We start from the raw sequence: 25859 nt of genomic DNA on the forward strand, positions 1-25859 counted from the left end.
TTTCTTCAGTCATCTCAGTAATGCAGGTTCAGTTTATGGTAGACACGTGAGTACACATAATATGTGCTACATTTCAAGTAATTGTATGGCCTTTCGAAAGAAAAAAAGTACCGTAAAAGAAGAAATATTTGCGGCATGAAATTTTCGCTAATTGCCATGTGCTAGCATTCAATGCATAGTGTAGACAATTTTTGTGTGCATTTTAATTTTGCGAATCTTGGCTCTCGCAAAATTTGTGAAATTAATATGCAAATAGAAATTTCTGGTTTTACAATAAACCTAAAATGTCGTTGTTGCTTGTGTGCTGCCTGTGTGCATTGATTTTGAATACTGTTAGGATGTCACCATGTAGTGATCATGTTCCACTCTAATTATCAAGTATGCATATGACGGTACACCTGTAGCGTACCCACTGCTTCGTGTGTGAGTTAATTACCTGTAAATCCACTGCGGTCTCTAGCAATGAGGCCTTCTTTCTGCTCATTCCAGCACCCAGACAGGAGAGATGCCAACTTGGCTCGAGCGTGAGAGAGGGACTCTCCTGTCTACCTGTTGCTCCCTCTCTCTCTCTCCCTCCCTATCCCCCCTCTAACCCCCCCCCCCCCCATCCCCACCACCACCTGCAACCAAAAATACCTGTCGCACAGACACAGCTGCCAGCAAAGTTTGAAGAAATACGTTTGCTGCTGCTCACGTCACTTTAATAAATCGTTAATGCCAAGTACGCTGCACATCACCATGCCTCCTGTCCTCAGGAGTCCCCACGTGTGGGGTTCCACAACTCCATCGTGACATGTCTCTGTCAAGAGCTTGGCATGCCAGCATGGGCTATTATTATTTGCGACACCTTTGCTTCCCGTTATTCATGGAACATTTTTTTTCTTTTTGAAGGGGGGGGGGGGGGGGGGAGTAGGATGGGGGTCTGTACTCCTTCTTTGGCAAACTTGTCCACATTCCCCTCATAATTCTGTCATTTAAAATCTCCTGTGGATGATTTTCGCAATTAACCTTTTGATTGAGACCCAAGGTTTGGCAGGTGCCATGATGTTGCAGCTAAAATTGAACCACATTCCCTTGATTGGTTTGCTGGGAACCAAAGTCTTTAGGACCCCCCTAAAAACCAAACCAAATCAAACAAAACAAAACAGAACAAAGAAAAATCTATATAATAGATTTGTAACTTCACACATGTTAAATGATTCTAATTGCTGGGCCCAGACTGCTTTCCATGTATAGTGCAGGAAGAGTCTATATCTGTAACACTCTAACTTCCTGGCTATGAGTCTAGGAAAGCTGTCTGATTACCGGATAATGCACAACAGAAAATTGGTAAGGTTCTAAACCCAGAAGTGCTTTAATTCAGCAAGAATTTACAGTACAATACAGTGTACTCGCATTTAAGCAGTAATCTTGTTAAAGATATAGCAGGGAGCCATGTCCTTCATAAAAGTTTAACACCCCAAGAAATTATCCCAGCCCAAGAAATTATCCCAGCAATTATCAGAATTTTTTTTTCATTTACCCTACTAGATGCATTAAAATATGATCAAGTGAAATCTCATTTAAAGGACAAGTCCACCTTCATAGATGTGGATTGAGTGAGTGCAGCAATATTTGTAGAGCACATCAGTGAAAGTTTGGGGAAAATCGGACACTCAGTTCAAAAGTTATGAATTTTTAAAGTATCTGCACAGTCACTGCTGGATGAGAAGACTACTACAGTGTATGATGTCACATGCGTACAACGGTATAAGGGAAATATAAAGAGAATTTCACAAAATTCTACCTTTTAAAAAAGGTGCACATTTCTGCGACTTGTCACTGATGTATGTTAAGGGTAATATTATTCCCCTTGCCTTCTGAAAGAGAGAAGTCAAGCATTCTTTTATTATGCGAGAAAAGTGAAAATATCTTGTATCTAATATATGTGATATCTATAGTAGTAGTCTTCTCATCCAGCAGTGACTAAGCAGAAACTTCAAAAATTCATAACTTTTAAACGGATTGTCCGATTTTCCCACTATTGCTGATGTGTTCTATTAATATTGCTGCATTCACTCAATCCACACGTCTCTGAAAGTGAACTTGTCCTTTAATATTGCATTTGCATACCCAAAGCAAGAATGTTTAATTTTTTAGCGCCTGTCGGGCTACTTACAACTGTATCTGTTATTGTTATAGACAGGTATTAATTTGAAAATACAGTCATGACTTCATGAATGGAACTCCAAACCTACTGTATTCGAAAGGCGCATGAGTTTATCTCTGACTAATACGTTATAATACTGTAAAGTGCATATATTGCAATTTATCTCATGCACTCAGCACAGCCTGGAGAGAAAGAAGTTTTGTTCATGTTTCAGATGCCACAATATCACATAGAAATGTTCGATAGACAAAGGCTCTCTGCAGAGTGTAATTTGAGACAACATACATAATGTGCGTTATCACATCTCTGTACTCCAGAAGGAATTGTATCTGGCCGTATTGGTATCTCTTGCAGCCTGTACGATAAAGGGCTGTTGCAGATTGATAATGATGGTACAGTGATTCAGTTCTGTTTAATTGTGGTTCTGATTGAGGGTGAACAACGTACATTACAGGAAATCTGCACAAAGAATAATGCTACGTTATTTACAAATTTGTATTTACAGAGCTACTGTATAATTATGGGGCTGGTCATAGGAGCTGTTTGAAAAAAAAAAAAGATATGAAGAAAAAGATGCATGATACACTGTAGATTATGTTTTGTTGCATTGCTGCTTTTGTGGGAAATGTCTCGGACCTGCAATGTACAGAAGTCTACAATAGTATGGAATTTCCTCGTTTCAGAAGATGCTGCCTAGCGGAAGAGTATTGTATTGATATTGAATTTACACTTGTAGATTTGTGCTCTCATTTCCTTTGCAACTTGATGCTTTTCACATCCCAGAGTCAGTAATGCTTGAAATCAGATGAAACGTGAGCATATCGATATTTATGTTTTCTTTCTGTGAGAGGTATTCAAAAAGAAAGTCAACATAAGTACATAACTTGGTGATGTACCAGTCTCCATGCAGGCTTTGTGCAGTGTGTACATATGTAGTATTTGATGGATTTGCAGTAGTTTCCATGAAAACTATGTGCAGTGTATATACAGTGTATGAAGGACACTCAGAACGATGATAATGATAATGATATCATAACACCAAGAATAATGATAATAGTGGTAATAATAATTGCAATTATAAAGTAAAAATAACTACACCTGTATGATAATTTCCATGAAATGAAAGAAGAATGGTAGGATGTTTATTCATAACATATTGTAATTTTCATTGTTTACTTTGCTTTTGTGATACGTAGTATTGTCAACTTCACGTATTTTTCTTTGTTACTACATTGCATTGATGTTGTGTTATTTTGTGTATGAAAATGTTGTTGGAAATGAAATAAATGAAACGAAATGAAATGAAATGAAATACTTAGTACACATCTTGGAAGCTCACTTACATTGTATGGTACAGCAGTAGAAAACCATCAGGTTTATAAAAAAAAAGAAAACAAAAGAAAAGCAAGATGCCTCTTTGATGTAAGATGGACTCTTGCTCATTAACACTGTTTACAACAGTTGAATCACATGAAAATTGCACGTTACATTATGTACAATGCTACCTGTATAAATGTTCTTATTTTATGGGAACATTGCGTGCTAAGTTTGATGCAGCATTGTGATATCATTGTCTGTGAGTTCAGGAAAAGTGAGTGAAGGCTAGGGTGATTGGGGGGGGGGGGTAGGAGGAGAAGGAGACTGGGGCTATGCTCTCTTCTGCTTGCTGCCAGTCAGAATAATTGGCAGCGAAGACGTCGTCACGGAAACCGCTTGGAATTTCCCCTCCCGGAAATCGGGATCCTTGAGAGGGAATGTCCATGCGTAGACCTGTGCTACAGGATGATGTCCCATGGAGGACTTTTGATAGTGGAGAGAGAGATCGTGAGGGGAAGAAGGGTGAAGGATCGAGGAGCGTCTCGCTCTTTAGATACTGAAAGTATTGCACTGAATTAGGCTTCTCGCACTCTTGCAAAGAATGAAAGTTGAGGTGAATTTTCACTAGCCATGTATAAAAATTGTGTGTTTTTTCTAGTTGTAAAATGTGGGGGTGAATTTTCACTAGCCATATAAAAATTGATGTGTGTTTCCTGGTTCAGGATGTGAAATGTGAAATGTGGGTTTGTGGGAGTGAATTTTCACATGATTGTGATACTGAATGTTTTTTTGAAATGACTCAATCTATTATGTTTTATAGATTCAGTGGAAATGTTTTCCTGGTTACAATTCACTTGATTTGTCTCATCACTAAATTAGGGCAGAGTATGAGACAGTGAGAGCTATAAATTATGACCATTTAATATTTATGTTCATATTTTATTGCTGATTCACAATGAATGTGTTTTGGGGATTGTTGATTTGTGCAAAGGTTCAGCATGGTTTAGTTGTACCATTATCACCCTTTTTAATAGTATACATGTATACATACGTCAGGAACAAATCAAGGGAGTGTGTGCTTTTTAGAAAGAGTGAAATTTTGTGGCATTCTGTTGATACTTTCCTTTTATACACATGAAGGTTCCCCTCATCACGAATTGTTATATTAAACCTTTTCATCCAGTGATGACGACACAATTTATGGATTTCACCTAAAACATTAAACAGTCAAAACGTTTGAATTTAAATTCATGAAAGTCTTTCGTCCAGATGTTTTCATTGCAAGTGATTGACAAATTGCCCTACGTACGTGTACATTGACGTAAATATTTGTGTTGATGTAGGGCAATTTGTCAATCTGTTGCAATGTTTGAATTGATTGTCCAATTTTCCTCACATGTCACCAATTGATGTATTCTACTAAAATGTCTGCATTCACAGAATCCACAAAATGATAAGTTTTAAGCCTGGTGAATTTCCTCTTTGAATGCCACTGCATGTATAGTGTGCAAATGATGATAGCAAGGGTCTGATTCAGGCCACCCATGCCTCCCTCCCCCCCCCCCCCCACCCTCCAGGGGAAGTCCCTCCTGGGGTTCTCTCTTGGCCAGTACAATTTAGCATCTGGGAGGGGAGGACTTAAGGGGATATGGTTGTGAGCAACTTCATAACCTTGTATAAAGCTACAGTCATGGAAGGCACCGGAGCCTCTATGGGGGGTATTTCATGAAGAGTGTTCTCCAATATTTTTCCACACAAATTTACTCTCAGCCAATCAGATGCAAGGATTTCCGTAGCTTACAACAGTTTGTCAGCAAAATATCTGACAAAGCGCTCTATGACATGCCCCCCAGTAGTGACTTGCATAATTTGGGGGGACTCCCTAAAGTGTTCTGGTGTTCTGATTTTGACGGAGTGACGCCGACACTGAGTCAGAAACCTGTGGGGGAAAGAGCCTGACTCTCTCATTCTTGGTTGGCATGGTAACACCATCGAGAATGCAGATCACAGCTTTACGCTGTACATGTGTGACTTCGTACTCTGTCATTGATTCAGCTTTGGTTGCTTTACGAATTCTTAAAAAAGAAAGAAAAAAAAAACGCCTTATGGATTATTTAGTCAGACTGTAGGAACATTGTACTTCAGTGCATTTTTTAAAGCTATCAAAATGACCCTACATATTTAATACCGTGTACATTGTACTGTAGTTGAAGCAAATTGGATGAATAGTAAACTTTGACAAGACCGCATGCATACTGAAGTGATAACAACATGAAACAATTGCTGTGCACACTTGACAATAAAATGTTTATATATTCACTATTTCAATGTAATTTACTGTGATGTCATGACTTCTTTGTCATTGACAAGATGAAAGGAAATAAGCTGTAGGTACACCTGAACATGCACGTCGATTCAGCAAAATTCAAAGAAAACATTGAAGCAAATGTCACAGAAGGGTAAACTGGGTTAGTCAAATTTGGGTATCCTGTAGGCATGTTTTAGCTGTCAACTACAGTAAGAATGCACTACTGTGTTTTGGGGTTTGGGATGTTTTATATCAAACACAATCCTTTGTTCCTCCATGATATTGTGTGTGTGTGTGTGTGTGTGTGTGTGTGTGTGCAGGGTTCGAAATTGGCGATGGTCCGCTGGCCATTGGCCACCCAAAATCACGTCGGACTAGCTATGGTGTGTATGTGTGTGTGTTTCTCTTGCTTCGTGTGCTCGATGTGCCAGTCGACATTCTTGCAGTGTTGATGACGCAGTATTCCTGTGATCAGCTCGTAGATGAGTCACACTTTGTTTTAATAGTGATAGTGATCTGTTTGTAATGGTTTTATTCTACAAGTACAGGTACAAGCATGATGCATATCAATCTCTGTTTCCAGCCATCTTTATTTATTGTTGCAGTTGAATCTGCTTGTTTTAACTTGATAAGTGTAGTCCATTTTTAAGTAAGGCCACTGTAGTCCCACCTATTCTTGTATCTGTTAGTGATATATTTTAAGCAGGGGGTTTATCATCTTTGCTTCTGTGGTATACATTGTGTCAACATTTGTTCAAACTTCTCTCAGCTGTTTTGGGAGAAAGCATGACTTTTCCTGTTATTCTTTGTTAATGAGGAATGTGTGCACATCTGGGAAATTCTACTGTAGCTGCCTTGTGATAACCAAGTCCAGTTTTTATAAGGTGATATGTTTTCAGGAACAATGTTTTCAGGAAAGATGAAATTATCTGGGCTGAGGATAAAATCTATGTCTTCTCAGTACTTTCCTTGTTCCTTTTCAAATTCACTGAAAAAAAAAATGTTTGCTCTAGTATATGTTGGCACACAGCTTGGACGTGGAATAATGTTTGATTTTGAGAAGAAAGAATACAGTAAGCAATCTTGTTTTTGTTGTTCATTCATTTCATTCAATTCACTTTATTGATCATCATAAAAATAGAAATATATATACAGTGTAAAATGTGTCGGGGAGTTCACAAAGAAAGCCAAAGGCATGATACAAAGTGATCCCCTTTGTAGAGTTGTACCTGAATACATAAAATGCAGATTCAGAGTTACATTCAGAGTACTTAATGACAGTTACAGATTACATAGACAAATAAAATGAAATAAAAAACATATGCTACTACACTAAACAAATAAAACAAACAGACAGAACAAAACTAACAAAGATGGACTGATACATTTGATACAATTCAATAGGCATTTAAAAGATATTTTTTTTTTATCTAGACTTAAAAGCACTTTGAGTGGATACATTCCCAAAAATTGAATCTAAATCATTCCAGAATTTATCACCTATATATAAATAGATTTTTTTTTTTGTTTTGTACTCTAGCAATTGTATTTCACTCGCTTAGTTTGTTGTGTTGCTGCTGATTTTAGGTTTCTGTAAGAGCCGTTAAATGGAAAGCCTATAATTTATTGCATTATGCTTGCATACATTTTCTGTATAACAAGTGGACACTCACATGCACATCGAACATGGATATGAAGACAATTTTTCTCACCTTTTTTCATGACTACTTTCCCTGCTTTTATGATTGAACACAGCTTGTACGTATCTGCTCCAAAAAGAGTTAATAGATTTCATGATTTATACCAGTATGTACTTGTACTGTATTTTATGTGCAGCCAGCTGCTTATCATTCTTTCTTTCCAACATGTGTGTATGTTTACATTACAAGTTGGAATGTGCAGGATATGCTCAATACAGTTCATGCTGTACAGATCTCTCATAACACAGTTATGTTGTAAAGGAGGATGGACTGCTACTACATGTACCTGTTAGCCTTAAAGCCTTAATTTGTGACGAGTGGGGTTCAGGGCTAAGTCAGTGTAATGACTGTGATTAACCGTGTCATGTTAAGAAAAGAGAACACAAAGCTGTGCTACGGGAGTGTCTATTTTAGGAAACAACTAGCACATGGCAGCATATCTTAGGGGGTCAGGGAGGGGTGTAATGGTGGTGTGAGTAACACAGTTCCCTATTAGTATGCATTACACGTTGGCAGTTGAGCCGGGTTTGCCAAACTTAAATGTGCAGCAGGAATGTATACGTTTAGATGTGCAGGACCGCTGTTCTAAAAAAAAAAAAAAAAAAAAAAAAAAAAAAAAACAAAAAAAAAAACCACCCCAACAACCCTGATATTTCTGGAACTGCAACGTGTGTTGGCACAGTTACTGTGGTCCTCCCTTTATCATGGAACAGGGCCATCTTTGGGTAGAGGGTGACAAAGTGACTCTGTCGTTACGAGTGCAGTTCTGTCAAAAATCTCAGCTCTGACTTGAGGCACTGTTTAACATTGTTTCCAGAACATGAAAAAGCTCAACTGTGTGGACCACCTACAAAATTAATGTGCAAGTGCTTCCAGTATTGTGTAGAGAGGAAACTATTGGGGGAGGGGGGAGTAGTTGAAAGTTAGAATTACATTGTACAATAAGATGCTTTGAAAAGGAAAAGATCTGTGAGTGGCCATCAGAGCCACCATGTACTACATATATGTAGATTTTTGCCCATAGATAGTAGTATTTGATAGAATTCACTATTTTTGAACTGTTTATGAGCTGCTGATAGTTGATCGCAGACATCGTGAAAATGTCTGCATACTTTTCAGAAGTCGTGAATGTGTGAGTTTCTTTTGTTAATCACACATTTGAACATCATTACATGGCAAGCAAAGTTCAACAATTTGTTCATAGATGAAGCCAAGGCAAAGGTAAATTGTGTCTTTAAAAGAAGCTCGATATGATACTTCATCCCTTGGATACCTGTGAGAGGTTTTGGCTTTTAATGAGATAGTCAGAACTTGTGCAGGTAGGTCCCACTTTGATTTCTCATAGAGTGTGAGGTGTCAGTCCAATCATATTGTGCTGATCCATTATACACACCCCCACACAGAGGGAAATTGGCTAAAAGGGATTGTATCGAATTGATTGAAGTGAGGATTCAGCTTTTGATGTTTTTACAAGATTTAGAAACCACTCTATGAAATGTTGAAGATAATACAATTCTAAGGGGAATTGAAAGTTTTTTTGTGTGTGAATCAGTTTTGAAATGACTGAGATATCCAAAAACAAGGTAAAACAAAGAGATCCTGATAAAAGTCGTGTGTCACATTTTTTTGTTGTTGTTAGGATCACCTTTTTGGACATCTCAGTCATTTTAAGGCTGATTTTCATCAAATAAACTGTGAATTCCTCTAAGAATTACATGTTCTTACATATTTCATAAGAGGTCTCTCATTATTACAGACACACACACACACACACACAAATTGGAAACCTGCAGCCCCATCTAAACTATTTACTGTACCATCCCTTAAAGGACAAGTCCACCTTCATAGACATGTGGAGTGAGTGAATGCAACAATATTGGTAGAACACTTCAGTGCGAATTTGAGGAAAATCTGACAATCTGTTCAAAAGTTATGAATTTTTCAAGTTTGCTCAGTCACTGCTGGATGAGAAGACTACTACAGCTTCGATGTCATATCTGTATAACGTTATACAGAAAGTATAAAGAAAATTCAACATATTTTCACTTTTCTCACATAATACAAGAACCCTTGACTTGTCTCTTTCAGAAGGCAGGGAGAACAATATTACCCTTAACATTCGTCAGTGGCAAGTTGAGAAAATGTGCACTTTTTAAAAAAATGAAATTTTGCAAAATTCTCTTTATGTTTTCCTTATATCATTCTACGCATGTGAAATCATATACTATAGTAGTCTTCTCATCCAGCAGTGACTGCGCTGAAACTGTAAAAATTCATAACTTTTGAACAGAATCTCAGATTTCAACCAAACTTTCACTGATGTGTTGTACTGGTATTGCTGCATTCACTCAATCTACACATATATGAAGGTGGACTTGTCCTTTAATGATCACTTGCCTTTCCCATGAAAGTGACTATCAACAGCCAGTAAATGCTCTCCTGTGCCATACAAGTTGATCGCTAGGCCTCATCACACAATGAAATGTGCGCTGTCCAAAATGCGCTCATGTGAATACAACAAGCTCTATTAGTCAGAGAATGTGTTTTTAGGCAGTAGTGTCTGTCACACAGTACTATTTCACTGTTCTTCATACAATGCCATTTCATTTAAATACTAATTTAATACTATATGAACTGAATGTCATTTAGATTGACTATATATGTGAGATTGTATGGCAGTCCTTGCTTGTTGCTAGGTTAGGCATGCCTCTTGCAATCTCTGGACTTGCCAAACACATTTTCACATGGTAGAAATACTTGAAAGTGGTTTATGTACCATAAATATGCAACACATACACTTCGGATAGGAATCAATCAATCCATAAAGCTCATAGTATTTCGTAATTGTTCTCTGGCTGTCCAGTACCTCAACTTGACCGATAAACAGTTTTTGCATGTTCAAGTCCAAACGCTGAATGGGTGAGAGCATTTTAATACAAGTTGATGTATCGATTACAGTCTTACGCTAGTCTGTAGAAATAGCATTTGTTATAAAGAGACAACCCTTCTGACTGATGATTCATATCCCTCCCCCTCCCCTTACCCCTCCCCTCTTCACCCTTACCCTTCCCCTCCTCCCCTCCTCCCCTCCTCCTCTCCTCCCTTCCCTTTAACTCGCCCATCCCCTTCTCTCCCCCTCCCCCTCCACCCCCCCCCCCCACATTTGCATACTTGGCATTGAGATCACTCATGAAGATATAATGGCCCAATTTCACTGAGCTGTTGCGAGAAAGAATTAGGTAATTCAAAAGCCCCTCCAAAATTGCCAAGAATCGGTGATGAGGTAATTTCAAAAGTACCTCTTCCATTGGCAGTTGTCCATTGTTATTTTTATTTCTAGATATATTTGTGAATTGTAGGGATTTCTTTTTGTCTTGTTTGGCCAGTCATTCTTTGAGTTAGCCTTTACGGAGAGCATGGTCATTATGAACATTCCTAAAAATAATTGTATGATATAAAAGGGCGATATCTGTTCTGTCGATCATATCTTTGTGAGCTGTTTGCACAATTTGTGAAACAATATTGCTGGAAGGCAGAGTTGATATCCAGGGTAGAATTAGTGCTTCATATTTGGTTCCCGAGGTGGGTGAGTCTCTTTCTGAGCCAGCTGGTGGTGAGTTTGCGTAGGACCACATGCATACACTTTGGGAATCAGCTGTGATAATATGTGATATTGAAGTTGATTTTAAAGTCTATTTTGATTTTAGTATTGATTAGTATTTGCATTTCATTGTATTCATTTTTTATGTGTATGTGTATCAGTGTATAGACATCATGAGTAAGATTACGTGCACCATAATTGATTCTCTTTTTAGTGTAAAAACAATGTTGAGTGTAAGTGTTTGTTTGTTTGTTTGCTTTTGATGTACGACAAGGACCCCTTTGAAAATCAGCCCTAACTATGTGCCCCATAAGGGCAATCCTTCTCATGAGTGAAAAATAGATAGATAAGAATAATAAAAAGATGAATAATTTACAGAGAGAATCTTGCTCGAGAGATGATGTGTTGAAAAGCTTGCCAATCTGAACTTTGAACTTCTCCTCTTTGTACAAATTGTATGTGTGTGGTTTTCCACTCAGAGGAATAATGGGATTGGCCATTGAAAACTGGATCAAATTCTTTCTTTTGATAGCAAGAATCATGCCCAGCCCTCTAACCTTGAGCGTGTTTCTACTGAGCGACGAAAATTCGAGGTGATGCCAGCCGATGTGTGGTGATACCGGCCAATACAGGCCGATGCCGGCCGATACCGGCCGATGCGTGGTGACACCTCGAATTTTTCCTCAGTAGAAACAGATCTGGTAGTGGCCGATGCCGGCTGATGCGAGGTGCTCCGTCGTCCATCTATTGAGGTGGTCGATGCGTGGTGACGCGAAGGACGATTCTCAGTAGAAACACACTGCGTAGCGAAATTCGTGGTGTATCGGACGTCTAGAATTTCTCCCCGCGCTTTTCAATCGGTTCATCGCACACATGTGTACAAAATACGTGTGTACACACAGCGACCGTGTTCGCATCATGCTTTGTTGGTACCAACTCGCTTGTGTATGTGTTATAGGCCCTATACGTTACGTTACATGTGAATTGTGGCATTCATCGCCTATTGTTCGCATGATTAACAGCCTAACTTATTGCATTACTAAGCCCTCATCACTTACTTGATTTTACACCGCGTTATTTCATTTTATATTGTCTCGAATCGCGAGAGTACCACATTAGTATGTCGCAGCCTTGAGAAAATCTCAACTGGACCCTCGATCTCCAAAGATTTCTCATCAGTCAGTGGCAGGATACCAGTATCTTAGTTCGGGGTATATTGGATGGGAAGACGAAGAGAAATGGCTAATCAAAAAATAGCCGACGCAGTTGTAGCAAAGCAGGCAGGGTTCGGATCGTATTAACAGGCAGTGCGTGCGTGACCCAAATCTGTGACTTAAAAATACCTGACTTCCAGAATCGCCGCATTTGCACGTCACCTTTGCATCACCTCGTATTTTATCGCTCAGTAGAAACAGCTTGAGTGGTCATAAAATACGAGGTGCTGCGTTGGACAAAATTCGTGGCGATGCCAGGGATGTGAGGTGCTCTCAGTAGAAACACGCTCCTTGTGTGAAGTGTAGTGTGAAATCATAGTATCTCATTCTTCCGGATTGAAATGCACTCGTAGACTTCCATTTAAGTTCATATCTCTGGAGAAGAGGCCTCTAACTACTTGAATATCAGTGCCTGACTCTGTGTTGGATTCTCTTTGTCACTTCAGAGTCATCGCTTCATATTCTTGAGGCTCAATTTCAGCTAATTGTCAAACTCTGCTGGCTGAGCTGTAGTGGTCATGTTCTGATGGACATTAACCCATTGAGGACGAGTCCCGAGTAAACTCTAGATCTGTTTATAGTAGGCATCTACAGTATTGTATGGTAAATGTGTGTTGTAGCAAACTCAGCCCGTCCTCAACGGGTTAACAAACAACGCAGCACCAAAATGCTGTGAGATTAATGCTGTCACTATCAGAAAGATCTGGATGTGCAAACAAATTTTGCTCTGCTCTAAAAGTGCAAATTGGGTGGTTCATACCAATGGGACTACAGTTGAATCTCTCGTATCCGGACAAGTCGGGACCGGGGCTCATCCGGATAAGGAATTTGGCCGGATATGGGAGACTCAATGCTTTATACATAAACATATACATACACAATACTGATGTAGCCCATTGTAGTACCACATGTAGTAATGTGTATACTGCAACCTTTTCATTGTTACACTCAGTAACAGACCTCAAAATAGAGGTTCGTGTTTGCAAGAATGCAATCATTTTCTTTTATAAATTCTTGGAATGATTTACCTAAATAATTATTAAGAAATGTATCAAGTATATGTAATTCGTGTGTGTTTGTGTAGGAGTTCTCAAGGAGTTGGGAATCCCCCTTTCCTCCCGTAATTATTAAAAAATAAGAAAATCACGGCGAGATTGCGTCCGTATAATAGAGAGATCCGGATAAAGGGAGGCCGGATAAGAGAGGTTCAACTGTATCTATAGGAAATGTTGAATGTGGTGAATCCTGTCACACACAGACTTGGAAGCATTATCTGTAGTTTCATTTAAAGTCATCATTTGCAATCTTCAGTTTTCTGTGACTTCATATTCACTCAGTATCGCAGACTCGCAGATAGGTTTTGCCTGATGCGGGGAGTTTGCGAATGCATCTGTTTGTGGTGACTTCTAAAAGACAGAAGGACGAATGAGTCGCCAGACTGTTCGGTATGATCAGTCAAGAGCCAAACTTGGTTTTGCTTTCCCTATCCTTTTGTAATCTTCTTCATCTTTATTCACGCATAAAGTTCAGAGCACCAGATTTCGACCCATACTCTATTTATCCTCAGTCATCCATTCGTGAGACTGACTGTGGCAGAGAACGCCACACAAAAAACAATTGTAGTAATAATTCATGTGTTTAACTGTAAAAGTGAGGATCTATGTGTGGGGTAGGAGGTTTGGCGAATTTTGTGCAACATGAAGTTAGAGTGAAAATAAAAGTGGTCTGCTAGTTATTACTTGTTAAAGGTCGTAAAGTATCAATTTAATATTACTTTGTAGTTTTGATTTCAAGTTTGATATATTATGGATATAACTGCTGTGGTAGTTTTCTTTCACATTCACTTGTCCTGCAGCGTGAGTAAATGTCATAATGTGGACTTGTTACCTTTTGTATGGTGTAGGCCCTACTTGTATGTGCTGCCAAAACCCGTAGCCATTGTGGCAGTGGTGAGCTGTTGATATGATTGCTCAATTGTCGTCACCATCCGCAAAATTAAAAACATTCAAAATTCATCATACCCAGCGGAGCGTGAAAAATTACTGTTGTGAAAATGTCCACTTTTGCAGTATGACGCATTCAATACTGATAATTGATTTTTTATTACTTGTGTGATATTGTCATGGTTTGAGTATTGTATGAATATTTAGATACCCCGTGATTATGTTGTATCAGTAGTCAGTGTCAATGCATACTGTATAAGCTGAAATTTTCACGGTGGTTTTATTTTCGCGAATTTCGCGAATAGCCTTTGAACCGCGAAAATAACAACGTGCTAATAACTAAGTTCAGTTAGACCCTCACAACCGCGAAATTAACAACACACGAAAATATCCTCCAAGTAGCAATTCGCGAAAATATCTGTACGCGAAAATTTCAGCTCGTCCAGTATAAGGTGTTCCTTGAGGTGCTGCTTTGTCTGAAACGGAGAGCGAGGAAGCCACGATTGCCCAACTGCATTGCCCCATTCTAACAAGGCTGCACAGTTTGTCACCCGTGCAAGCCTGTGCAGTTTACATTGATTGTCTGAAACTCTCTACACCAGTTAAATTTCTCTTGGCTTTGTTTTGGGAACCACAGGGTTCCCCAGTAGGCGATGTCCTCAAGTAACAAGTTTTAGGTCTTAGTTCTGTGAGGCAAAGGTTTAAACTCAAATATGGGACATTATGTTGTACCTTTTTTTTTTTACATCTCGGCTTACAGGAAATTAGGTTGTGACTTTGAGACAGGATACATTTCAGCACTTAGCTGGCACTATTCTTATCCCTGTGATCAGTAAATGACTCCTGCGGATTAAATTGTATTTTGATGTTATCCTTTTTCTGCAACTCATACCTCATCGCCTCCACTTCCTCCTAAGGAAGGAAGGTCACTCTAAGCAGCACTATATTTTTTTCTCTGCAGTTTCAACCCCCAAGGAAGGTATACCTAGAATTTCTATTAAGCGCTTTTAGGGTGCATTAATCTCAAAATTTTCTGAGGCAGAATCACGATTCTAAACCTATTGGGGGCATTAACAGGTGATGAATAAAAGCAAGGTACATGTTTTCAAACACGTTAAAACAGAAACACTGATTTGTAATGCCAAAAAAGGGGCAATTTTAAATGCATTTGAGACCACAATCGTCTTTGTGCGAGTAAATACCAAATCGCAATGCTGTTTTGAAACGTTTTTGCAGGGGATCCGAGCTGCCCAGGTCAACTTCCAGAGCATTCCGGTTGCGTAAAAAAATGCGCTTCATTTGTGTTTTCTACCCATTTTTTGTGCATGCATGAATGATAAAGGCATGTTTGGTGGTACGCAGTTGACCTCTACTTCCAGGGTCGAACAGTGCAAAGCAGCTGCGCAGTGACAACAATTGAATCGCGATTATATAATGCAACTGATTGACAAATTGCCCTACATCGACGTGAACAAGGGCAATTGTCAATCAATTGCAATGAAAACGTCTCGGCAGAAGAATTTCATGAATGCGAATGATTATATAATGGTTTTATACAGCACTCCGAGAATTGTGTGTCAAACCATGTTCGTATTAAAAACGCCATTCAAAAGGCGTTTTGAAACATGTTTCTCTCTCTGAAGTTAGATTTAAGTGCAGCCTAAGTGGAGTATAAGGAAATCTTGACTGAGATGCTGGAATGAATTTGCATAAAGAGATGAACTTCAAGGCTTGTTCAAATTGACTTTAAAAAAAAGATACAGTGAAAGAGTCAATCGAGTCAGACATAAAGAAGAGAAAAATAAATGAGTTTTAAATACCACATCATTTTCATAAACAGTGCCAGTTGCATAATCACAAAGCAAAAATTCATAGAGATGATTATGTCATCCCCTATACGTAGTCTCCCATTGGTGTTTATTGACAAATCTGTGTTTGATTCCGGGGACTGTCACAAATTAGAAAAGAGGAAATGATGTGCTTCACTGTCTTCATTAATCTATAGTTGTTGGGATATCGCAGTGATTGAGTAACTTTTAAGATGGACTATTTATTTTGATCTGCTGTCAGTTGTGAATTAAAATTATTTATACAATGTATGGACAAACCAATAGGGGAAGTGTGGACCACAATATCAGTGCCTCACCTAATTTACATACATTGTGTGTGATTGTGACAGACATCGCTGTTTTGTGAAAGTAGAAGTTTTGACATTCCTTAACGTCTGTACTTTCTTTGTCTGGCTGTTCTGAGACTGCACTGTTCTGTGTATATAAAGTGTTTACTCTCCTTGTCAGGGTCATCTTGAGCAATGAGAGGGGGTTTCCCCAAGTTAAAGCAAAGTGCAGAAAGCCAATCTGTTGAAAATTGTAAAGTTGTTTATTGTGTGATGACTTGCTCTACCTCTCCCCCCCCCCCCCCCCATATCGTACACTGTTGTGCCATGAAATGGGTATCTCTCCACTGCCCTCCGCAAGAGTTATGGTAAGTCGTACTGTGTTGTAGTTTTCTGAAAGAGTATGAAGAGCCGATTCAGGGCATGCGCTTTTCCGTGATCTCGAGCGAGGTTGCGAGAGCCGTCTCTTTAAGAGCAGGAAACGCTTGCAGGTGGGAGGGCAAGGATTCCGACGGCCCATCCAATTACTCCGCTTCGAATCGGGGATGGGGGGGGGGGTGGGGGATGGGGGATGGCAGAGAACTGAAAAATCAGATTAATAATTTCACCTCAACAGTGAAAGCGAGTGAGACATTTTCAAGCAATTGAGAGAAAGTGTGCGTGTGTGTGTGTGTATGTGTGTGTGTGTTCTGAGCAAGGTTGTATTTAGTGTTTTCTTCTTCACCCCCCCCCCCCCATATTTTCCAATCGTTAATTAAACAATCTCTGATTTTTTTTGTCCCCTTCCATACAGAACATATCATGCATGACACACTGTACATACATGTATAAATGCAAATATAGTCAGAATCACAGCCCTGGTAATGTAGCCTTACATACATGTAAAGCGAAATTCCATGTCGTAGTCAAGATGATTTAATAGAATTGAATCAAACAAATTATGAAAGTTTAACAAATGTAGGAACTGGAAAATTCACATGTTTTTATGTTTTTGAACAGCAACACCAGGACAATCTTATACATTAGTTTATGTAATTAAACTATGCAAATATAGTTAAAGATATGCTGTCAATATAGTTAAAGATATGATTTAATTATTGCACCAGTCTTTCATTGACCTGTCCATAAACCTCCACAAAATGTTCTTGTTTGAAATGATTAATGAAAAAAGAAATTACATCCTCTTCTTTTACAATGTAGGTGCAAATTCAAAGGTAAATTCACTGTTTATGTTTTTTTAACTCTCTTTTCGTCAAGCCACCTTCAATCACGGAGTTGACCTTTAAAACTAATTAATTGCACAGTCGTTTACTGACTTTATGTGTAAATAGGTACATAGAAACTGTTGGCTATCAGGTATAATCAATCTAGATACGTGAATGGCTTTTCACATCGAAAGTAAAGCGGTGTATTACCATCACTTTCAATGTGAAGACTAGTTATGGTTTATGCAGCTGAGCGGTATACTGTGTTGTATGAAGAGATCTGTGTGTCGCACATACAATCTGTAATGTCCAGGTTGATCCAGGTCTTGGGTGTTCTCTGTGGCAGCTTGTAACAGGCCACCTTGAGCTTTAAATTCATAAAGTCCTTGGCAGCAAATGGACTGACTGTATGGACCCGTCGAAAGAGAAACTACTCATTAGAAAAAATATAATGCTGACAGTTGAATGAGGTTAAGTAGACACAATTAGCCTTGAGGGTTCAGTGGATCAAACCACTGACTCTCAGTCATAAGGTCCTTGGTTCAATTCTGCTGGCAGTAGTGGTTGTACACATGGGCAAGGCACCTTAAGTATCCCTATTGATATAGTCGCATTCACACATACAACAAAATAGCAAGATAATGATCGCTATTGCAATGCTGATTTTTTTTTCTCCTCCATTCAGACGGACAGAAAGAGATTTGCCAATTGTGATAATGTCAACCAAACTGCGCATTTCTGAAATCTACCGGAATGGTGACCCTTTCCCTTGTGTTCGTTGGCTTTCATGTGTTTTTGAATGATCGACATGTACATGTACATTGTAGGACAAAAATCTCAAGATTTTTTGCTCCAGCATTAAACACTCGCTGTGGTGTGAGTTATCACACTATTTCTCAAGTTATCGCAATAAATCCGAAATAATTGCAAGATTTCTTGGGATTTAGATCGTGATGCTGATCACACTATTTAAGTGGGATTTTTATGTCCACACAGGCCATAATTTCAAGATTTGAATCTCGGTGCAAATCTCAAGAATTGTATCCTACTTTTAATTTACATCAGTTTGAATCCCATTAATGCTTACCCTTTTTGGAGGGGACTTAGTAGTCCAGTAGTAGCTTGCTTGTGAGCATTGAAGTGGTATGTACATGCTTCCGTAATGACCATCTCAAGTAAAATCCAAATAGGCAACCAAAACAAAATGCTTTGTTTGTGCAAGTGTCATTTTCTTTCATAATTATGTGAAAGAAGACTTGATATAACATGTACAATATATAAGTTTAAGCAAAATATTAGGACCTGGTTCTTTAGGCTCATATTTCTAACACATTTCCTTTTGAGCTATGAAAACATACAAATCATATTTCATGTACAGTTGTAAGTACATATTTACATGTGAGGCAGGGTGTCATGCATTTGTTTTCTTATATTCAACTAAATCATCACAGATTTTTTTTAATCAAAATGTGCTGGTAAAGTAGCTAATGCCTATTAAAATGAATGTGTGTGTCTCCATATTTTACTGTGAAATTCAAATAAAAGGTTATTGTTAATTGTAAACCTTGGACGTTGTCTTGGAGAGTAAAGTGGCATTTCAATGCTTTGTGGTGTATTCTGTCAAATCCCAGGCTAGTTCCTTCTTTTTCAGTGGGCATCCATGATGATACAGATTGAGCATACGATCTTTTAAAGTATTTATGGAGAGCAACGTCGAAATAAGAAAAGAAAATCTGTAATTCTGTCTTGTTCTGTTTCTGCCATAAATAGTAATTATTTAGGTACATTTCACATGTTACAGTGTGTCCCTACAACAATTTTAAATGCATTGTGATCAGATACAGTCTCAAGAAGCTTAATGAGGTATAATGTGTATTACATAAAAAACAAATAAAAGAAGACTGACATATTTCATGATGCTGGCACTGTGATTGAAGCCTTACTACACAAGGCCCTTTTGTTTTGTAGCAGAGATTATCATGATCAACTCTCCATGTTAGTTTTGTGGTGCTATCAGGATGCAGGTTAGATAGGCATGACCTCACTATCCCTTTTTCTTTGTTGTCGCCGGCAGTGGAGGCGGAGGTCGAGTTCGACTACGAGGCCGTAAACCTGGACGAGCTGACCCTGACGAAGGGCGATGTCATCAAGAACATCAAGATGATGGAGGGGGGCTGGTGGGAAGGCGAGGTCGGCGGCAAGCGGGGTATGTTTCCCGACAACTTCGTCAAGGTGAGTGCTGCGAATATTCGTTCGTATTTGAAATAATGATAGATGATAATAGTACTAGTAGTTATTAAGGAGTTGTACGTGTAGTAATGTATGATGATAATCAAATATTATGCACTTTTACAGGCTCTAGTTGAAATCATGGATTGTGACGTGGCAGGAAAATAGAACAATTTCTGTCAAAGAGGAATCCATGATTTTAATAATGGCTCAAAACAGTGCATGATATATTTGTTCAATTACAACTGATCTATGCATATTATAAGAGATAGTAAATTTGTTGAAATTGAAATATTTGCATACTGCAGCGCTGATGCAAAGCATGCCAGAGTGCACACAATTTTCATGGTGGTCTATTAGAGCAGAAGGCTATACCAATATGCTTGACACATGCTGTTGATAAAGACATTGAGTGATTGTGTACGTGTGTACGTGTGATAAGGTATTCATGGTCATGCGGACTATGCCATGAATATTATGTCCAGGCATACCACATTTTTTTTTCCAGCGGCTTTTATATCTTCAAATTGGCACTGTTATGCTTTGTCACATGACACTAAGTAGACCAATCCTTGAACAGTACATGTATATCATTAATGAAGGATGTAATAATGCAAATTCATGCATTAATACATACAATAAGTATTCAGGAATGTATGCCCCTTCCCCGAAGGATGGCAGAGCTGTTATTTTTGGATTGAGTGTCCATCCGTCCATCTATACCAAGATCATAGAAATATCACTGAAGAACCATGGACTGTGTATGTGGCACACTGTATGGTGTACTTATAGTGGGTGCTTGAGAAGTTGGACATCCCAGTCATCTGCAGCAAGGCAATCTAGGCACTCCAGTCCATAGTACTTACTTTAAATGCATCAAAATATTGATTACAGTACCTAGGGATGTCATATATTAGAGTAAAAGCATTTGATTGTTGTAGTTGTCAACGTGAAAATTTGAAACTTCCGCAAACGTATAAAGTTGCAATGTGTGGTGATAGGTTGGTTTAGTATGATAGCAAGCAGTGGAGCATCTACTGTAGTTCAGTACAGGGGAATACACACAGTGTCATTAAATCAACCACAATGCCTCATTTTAAAACCAATATCAATTTCATATCTTTTTAATTTCTATTTCATATCCTCTGGTAGTTCACCTTTGCTTTTTATACTAGTTAGTAAGATGATATTCATGCTTTGACAAGTTTGAAAAAGAGTGTTTTCACAACTTTGTTTTCTCAAATGTATCAACATTGATATAAGGAAACTACAAGTAGTTCTTACTTTCATAATCAAGTATAGATATTATTCATAAGACATTAGTGATATTGGATATGATGTGAGTGTATATATAACAGCTAAAGGTTTTTACTCAGATTACGAAGAATAGTTCACAACAGTACTAATATATACAGGAAACTCTGTGAAAGACGTTGTTTTAACGAATTTTCGCCCATTGGGCTTTGCATTGACATGACAAAGCCCTATGGGCTAAAATTAAAAAAAAGAACGTCTTTCACGGAGTTTCCTTTTTCTACTACTGTTGTGAACTATGTACGTATGTGTATGTCTAGATATAAACACAAACAAATGTATCCACTCTTTACTTATAATTTTTTTTTTTTCATGATCTTAATGCTATGCAGAAATTAAATCAAAAGCAAAGACTGATTTTGTGTAGTACACAGATTTGGCAATAAATATCCATAATGAAATTCTGCCTTTAGAATGCCTTTTGGTCATGCAGTGCTGCAAGTTCTTTGCAAACAAATGCACTGTCAGAATCTACTGTATGTGCATCCCACAATGTATACATACCTTTAACAAAGCAGAGTGCCACCAACCTTCAGGTCCCTTGATGGAGGGCCACTGCATATCAATATTGTCACAATTCAGGGTGCCAATATAATGATAATAACTTTTCTTCCCTGTTTTCTATTATTTTGATAAATTTATATATATACGTGTACATGCCACAATGAGTAAATGCACAAATGGCAAGATTGTCTGGCAAACTGTATACTGAAAAAGGCTGCAGAACAACACAAGACTCTAATTAGACTTTTACTGTATTTATAACAGTATGACAAAGGGGAGTTGCATTGTACTCTGGCATTGTGAAATGTAATACTGTAAATCAGTTCGAAGTTCAAAACCATGCAGCCCCCAATACAGAGTGTGCATGGATGAAAGCAATTTTTAATAGCATGTCATTGTTTCGATACCGGCTATAAGCCAGCGTCGTCTCAGTCAATTTTGTCTACTCTGTCTGTCATACATTCTCTCTCTTTCTCTCGCTCTCTCTCTCCCCTTCCCTCTCTTTTCCCCTCTCTATCTCTATAGCTTGCCAACTAGACCTTAATAGAGCCATAATACCATTTTATGACCACATTCATCGATGCAAATGACCCCAGCAAATTAGATTTAATTACTATGCATTGGGAAACAGGGTTAGGATTGATATTTTGCCAGTACAAGCTTTAGTCACGTGGGAAAGGGAAAGACCCTACATTGATCAGAAAATATTTATAAAATATTTATACCACAACATCCTTATAAGATCTCAGGAATTCTGTATATTTTAATTCAACATACACTCCAAGGCTTTAGTATCGATACTCAAGACATTGTCCCTCTTTTTTACCAACAACTTGCCGAAAAAACATTGTGAAATCCAGCAGCCAGATAAGCACAGCATGGATAAAACTAGCCTTAAGCTTTTAGATGTTATGAACATTTAAAACCATTGTTCAAATCAGAATGAGAATTTAGTATTATGTATTCATAAAAATCAGAAGCTTGGACTCAAATTTTGAACATTTCTAGATTTTGAAATTTGCACATGAAATAGTTATGGTATCCGACTGATCTTTTTTTTAAAAAATGATTTTCAGCCACATCACCTTGCATTCCCATGTTTCTTTTTCTTTGCCTTTTTTTCTATTCTGCGACATTTACAAATGTATAGGCATAAGTGCATAGCATGGTGATAAGTCACATTTATATCTCTACATAAGTGTGGTATTTATTGAAAGACAATACTTTTCTTTTGCATTCATTGTTTCCAGGGAGAAATCAAGTTGTGTATTGCTGTAAATTGCAGGAGAATTAGAGGCAATTAGTAGGTAACATTGTGCATTATTGGTAGTCAATGTCAGCGATTTCAAGTGGTACTTGTTCAATAGTACTTGGCATCTGCATCTGCATCGTTTTAATCACTTTTCATTCAAAAGCATACAAGTACTGCATCAACTCAAATTGTAGCCCTGTGTCAAGATTGTAAAGGAGTAAAAGCTTGACCCGTCAATTAGTTGGTGTCAGAAGTATGTACAGTTGATTGATTGCTTGGTACACTCCCAGTAGTCACTTGAAGTGGTACTTGGCAGAGTTTGATGACAGTTATATTTAGTCTTTAGCCAAACTTGCAGATGTTGTAGTTTCACTTGGGATATATGACTCTATATCTGATGGCAAAGCTTGAAATCCGTGATTACACATCACTTTAATATTTTCTTGTTTTTGTTTTTGTTCATCTGTTATTGATGTGTTGGCATCATTTTCATCACTCTTTGCTTGAATTTGCATCGAATGAAATTGCGTGTATCAGGAAGATACCAGTAGACAGATGTATTATGTGTGACAGTATTTTTGATTTGTTGATGTACAAGTATTGTTGCTTCATATCTAAGCATTGGATCATACTTATTTCTCACTCCGTAGAGTGGTTCTTGATAACAAATTTAACCACTCCCCAAATTCCATGTCCAAGTGTACAGAAATTATTCTCGCAAAATAGATGTGACATTTACACATTAAGAATATGATAATGCGTGTGTTTTGTTAATTGATTTCTAGTACTGGTTTTGTGATGTCAACCCACTGTGCTCCCACATGATAGCAATAAACGTAGCCAGCTTGCAGTCTGCAGTTTAATATGTATGTACGTCACCCTGGTGTGATGTTTATGAGCAGCGATGCGGAGTTCATTGCGAGCTGTTCCCACCAGAGTGTGATGTACAGGGAGAGGTAATATGCCAGGGTTTATGGCGCCCCAGCTTCAGGCATTCCTATATCACCAAGTGGGGCATTCTGAGTAGCAACAGCAATCACTTTGGTCCGCAGCAATCACAGTCATGTTCAAAGATCTTGGATTCTTGTCAGTAGGAGCCAACACACATTGCTTGACTCCAGCTCGCCAAGAGAGGGCGCAGCATTCCAAGTCAAAGCAGTCAGATGTATCTGGAGTTGAAATGTACTTGATCTAGATGATGATGACAGTGATTTGACAGTGATTGCATGTATCTACTTTGTTGGGAAATGTATGATCAGAGTCTAAATTTGTACACTGGTTGGGTCTAGTTGCTAATGGTCTACTACAACTCAAACATTTCCCACTCCAACTCATCAGAAATCAGATTAATCACAGCCCTTCCCTGTAGATTGGGGGGTGTTAGAAGGTTGTTCCTCTTATAATAGTGCTAATCAATCAAGTGATTCATTTGTTTTGAACACCCATACAGTATGATTGTGATTACTGTAAAAGTGGAAATTTTCGCTGTGTTGAAATTTTCACGCATTTCGCGCAATCAGAAACTAGCGCAAAAATAAAAGCACACAAATATTTTTACTTGCCATATGTTCCTGTAATTGCTGTCTTGATTCCGCGGAATTAAAAATACGCGAAACTCTTCTCACCGGGCCGAGCGCAAAAAATTAGTCGCGCGAAAATATCCACTTATTACAGAAGCTTCTCCTAGTGCTGTAAGCTGATCATGCAAGTTTTTATATGTCAATGAATCTGTGTAGAAGAATCTGAAATCATCCCAGAAATCATGAAGTAGTTTTAGATTTGTAAGGGGACATAAATATGCTTTGCAAGCATTGCACAGATGTCTCCTGTGTGTGGAATGCAGAGTGGTCTTTATAGTTTTAATATCGACAGTGAATTGGAAGTGATTAGATACACGGTGGGTTTGTGTTGCAGACTTGAATGAAAGTCATTTTATTCTTCTTTGTCTTTAACTATTTATTGCTACACCTGTGCATACAAAGTTATGACAACCGCAAACATTAGAATGACAGTATTATATGTGAAACTGTCGTCTCACATTGTCAAGATGTACATGTGCCATAGTTCTATGTATTGGAAGAACCATGCAATATGGTAGAGGCATACCAGTTGCCATAGCAACATTTCTAGTTTATCTGATGGCTCGTTCGGGTCGCTGAAATCTTTAAATCTGAAGTTTTGTTGGTCTGAAAAAGATAAAGTATGTAGGGGCACAAAATAAAAGCAAAAGTAACAGTCCATTTTGAATCGTACAGTGTAGGTGCTTGATCGGGTTACCAAAAGATAAATTTGATGGCCTAGTACCACCTTCTAGTGGCCCGGGGCCACCGCTGATATCAAGCCCTGCATTGTACATGTAGGTTTTGAGTGCCTTTTGGTGCAGGTACACTATAGATATTGATGTGCAAGAAGATATTCATGTGCAGTTGTTAGACTAGATGATTTATCTCAATGTCTTCCTCAGCTTGATGAGTATAGCGCCCCCTAGTGGCAGGATTTTGCTGCCCGTCACAGTGTTTGTTTTCCTCTCTCCTACCCTCTCACACATTTTTCTTCCCAGTTTTCCTTTGAAATCCTCATACGATGTAGGTATCATTTTTACCAATAATTAAATTCCTTTTTTTTTTTTTTTTTTTTGAAGTGGAACTGTACACGTAGATTTGACAAAAATTGGCAGGATTTATTAGTGGGGTAAATTTAAAGATTGTGAGCTGTTTCAATTAGTACCATGATTCATAGAGAACATAGGCAAGGGTTCCAATATAAAGTCAAGAGATAGATAGAGAAGTAAAGAAAGAAAGAAGCAAATAAACCAACAAAAGATAGATCCATGTGCTGTTAATGAATATTAAATTAGATAGCTATTAAAAGAGAGTTCTGAAAATAAGATAACAATGTACAAGGATGATATGAGAGCTTTGTTTTTGATAGTTAATAGTCACAGCCTGATCACAGTAATAGAGGGAAGTATTTTTCTGATTTCCTGTTAGGTAAAGATTAGAAATTA

At 38.2% G+C, this 25859-nt stretch overlaps 1 protein-coding gene across 1 annotated transcript in view; it reads left to right on the top strand.

Moving 5' to 3' along the window:
• LOC139737320 (SH3 domain-containing kinase-binding protein 1-like) overlaps window positions 1-25859 on the top strand; it is a 97740-nt gene that overhangs the window by 19280 nt on the left and 52601 nt on the right. Inside the window, exons 2-3 of the mRNA XM_071647993.1 lie at window positions 19628-19785; window positions 23755-23942. Coding sequence (XP_071504094.1) covers window positions 19628-19785; window positions 23755-23942 — 346 coding nt within the window. The remainder of the gene's footprint in view (window positions 1-19627; window positions 19786-23754; window positions 23943-25859) is intronic.

This window comes from Diadema antillarum, unplaced genomic scaffold (genome assembly GCF_040938485.1).
Source record: "Diadema antillarum isolate AM-2024a unplaced genomic scaffold, OU_Dant_1.0 seq00000689_RagTag, whole genome shotgun sequence".
NCBI classification, from domain to species: Eukaryota; Metazoa; Echinodermata; class Echinoidea; order Diadematoida; family Diadematidae; genus Diadema; species Diadema antillarum.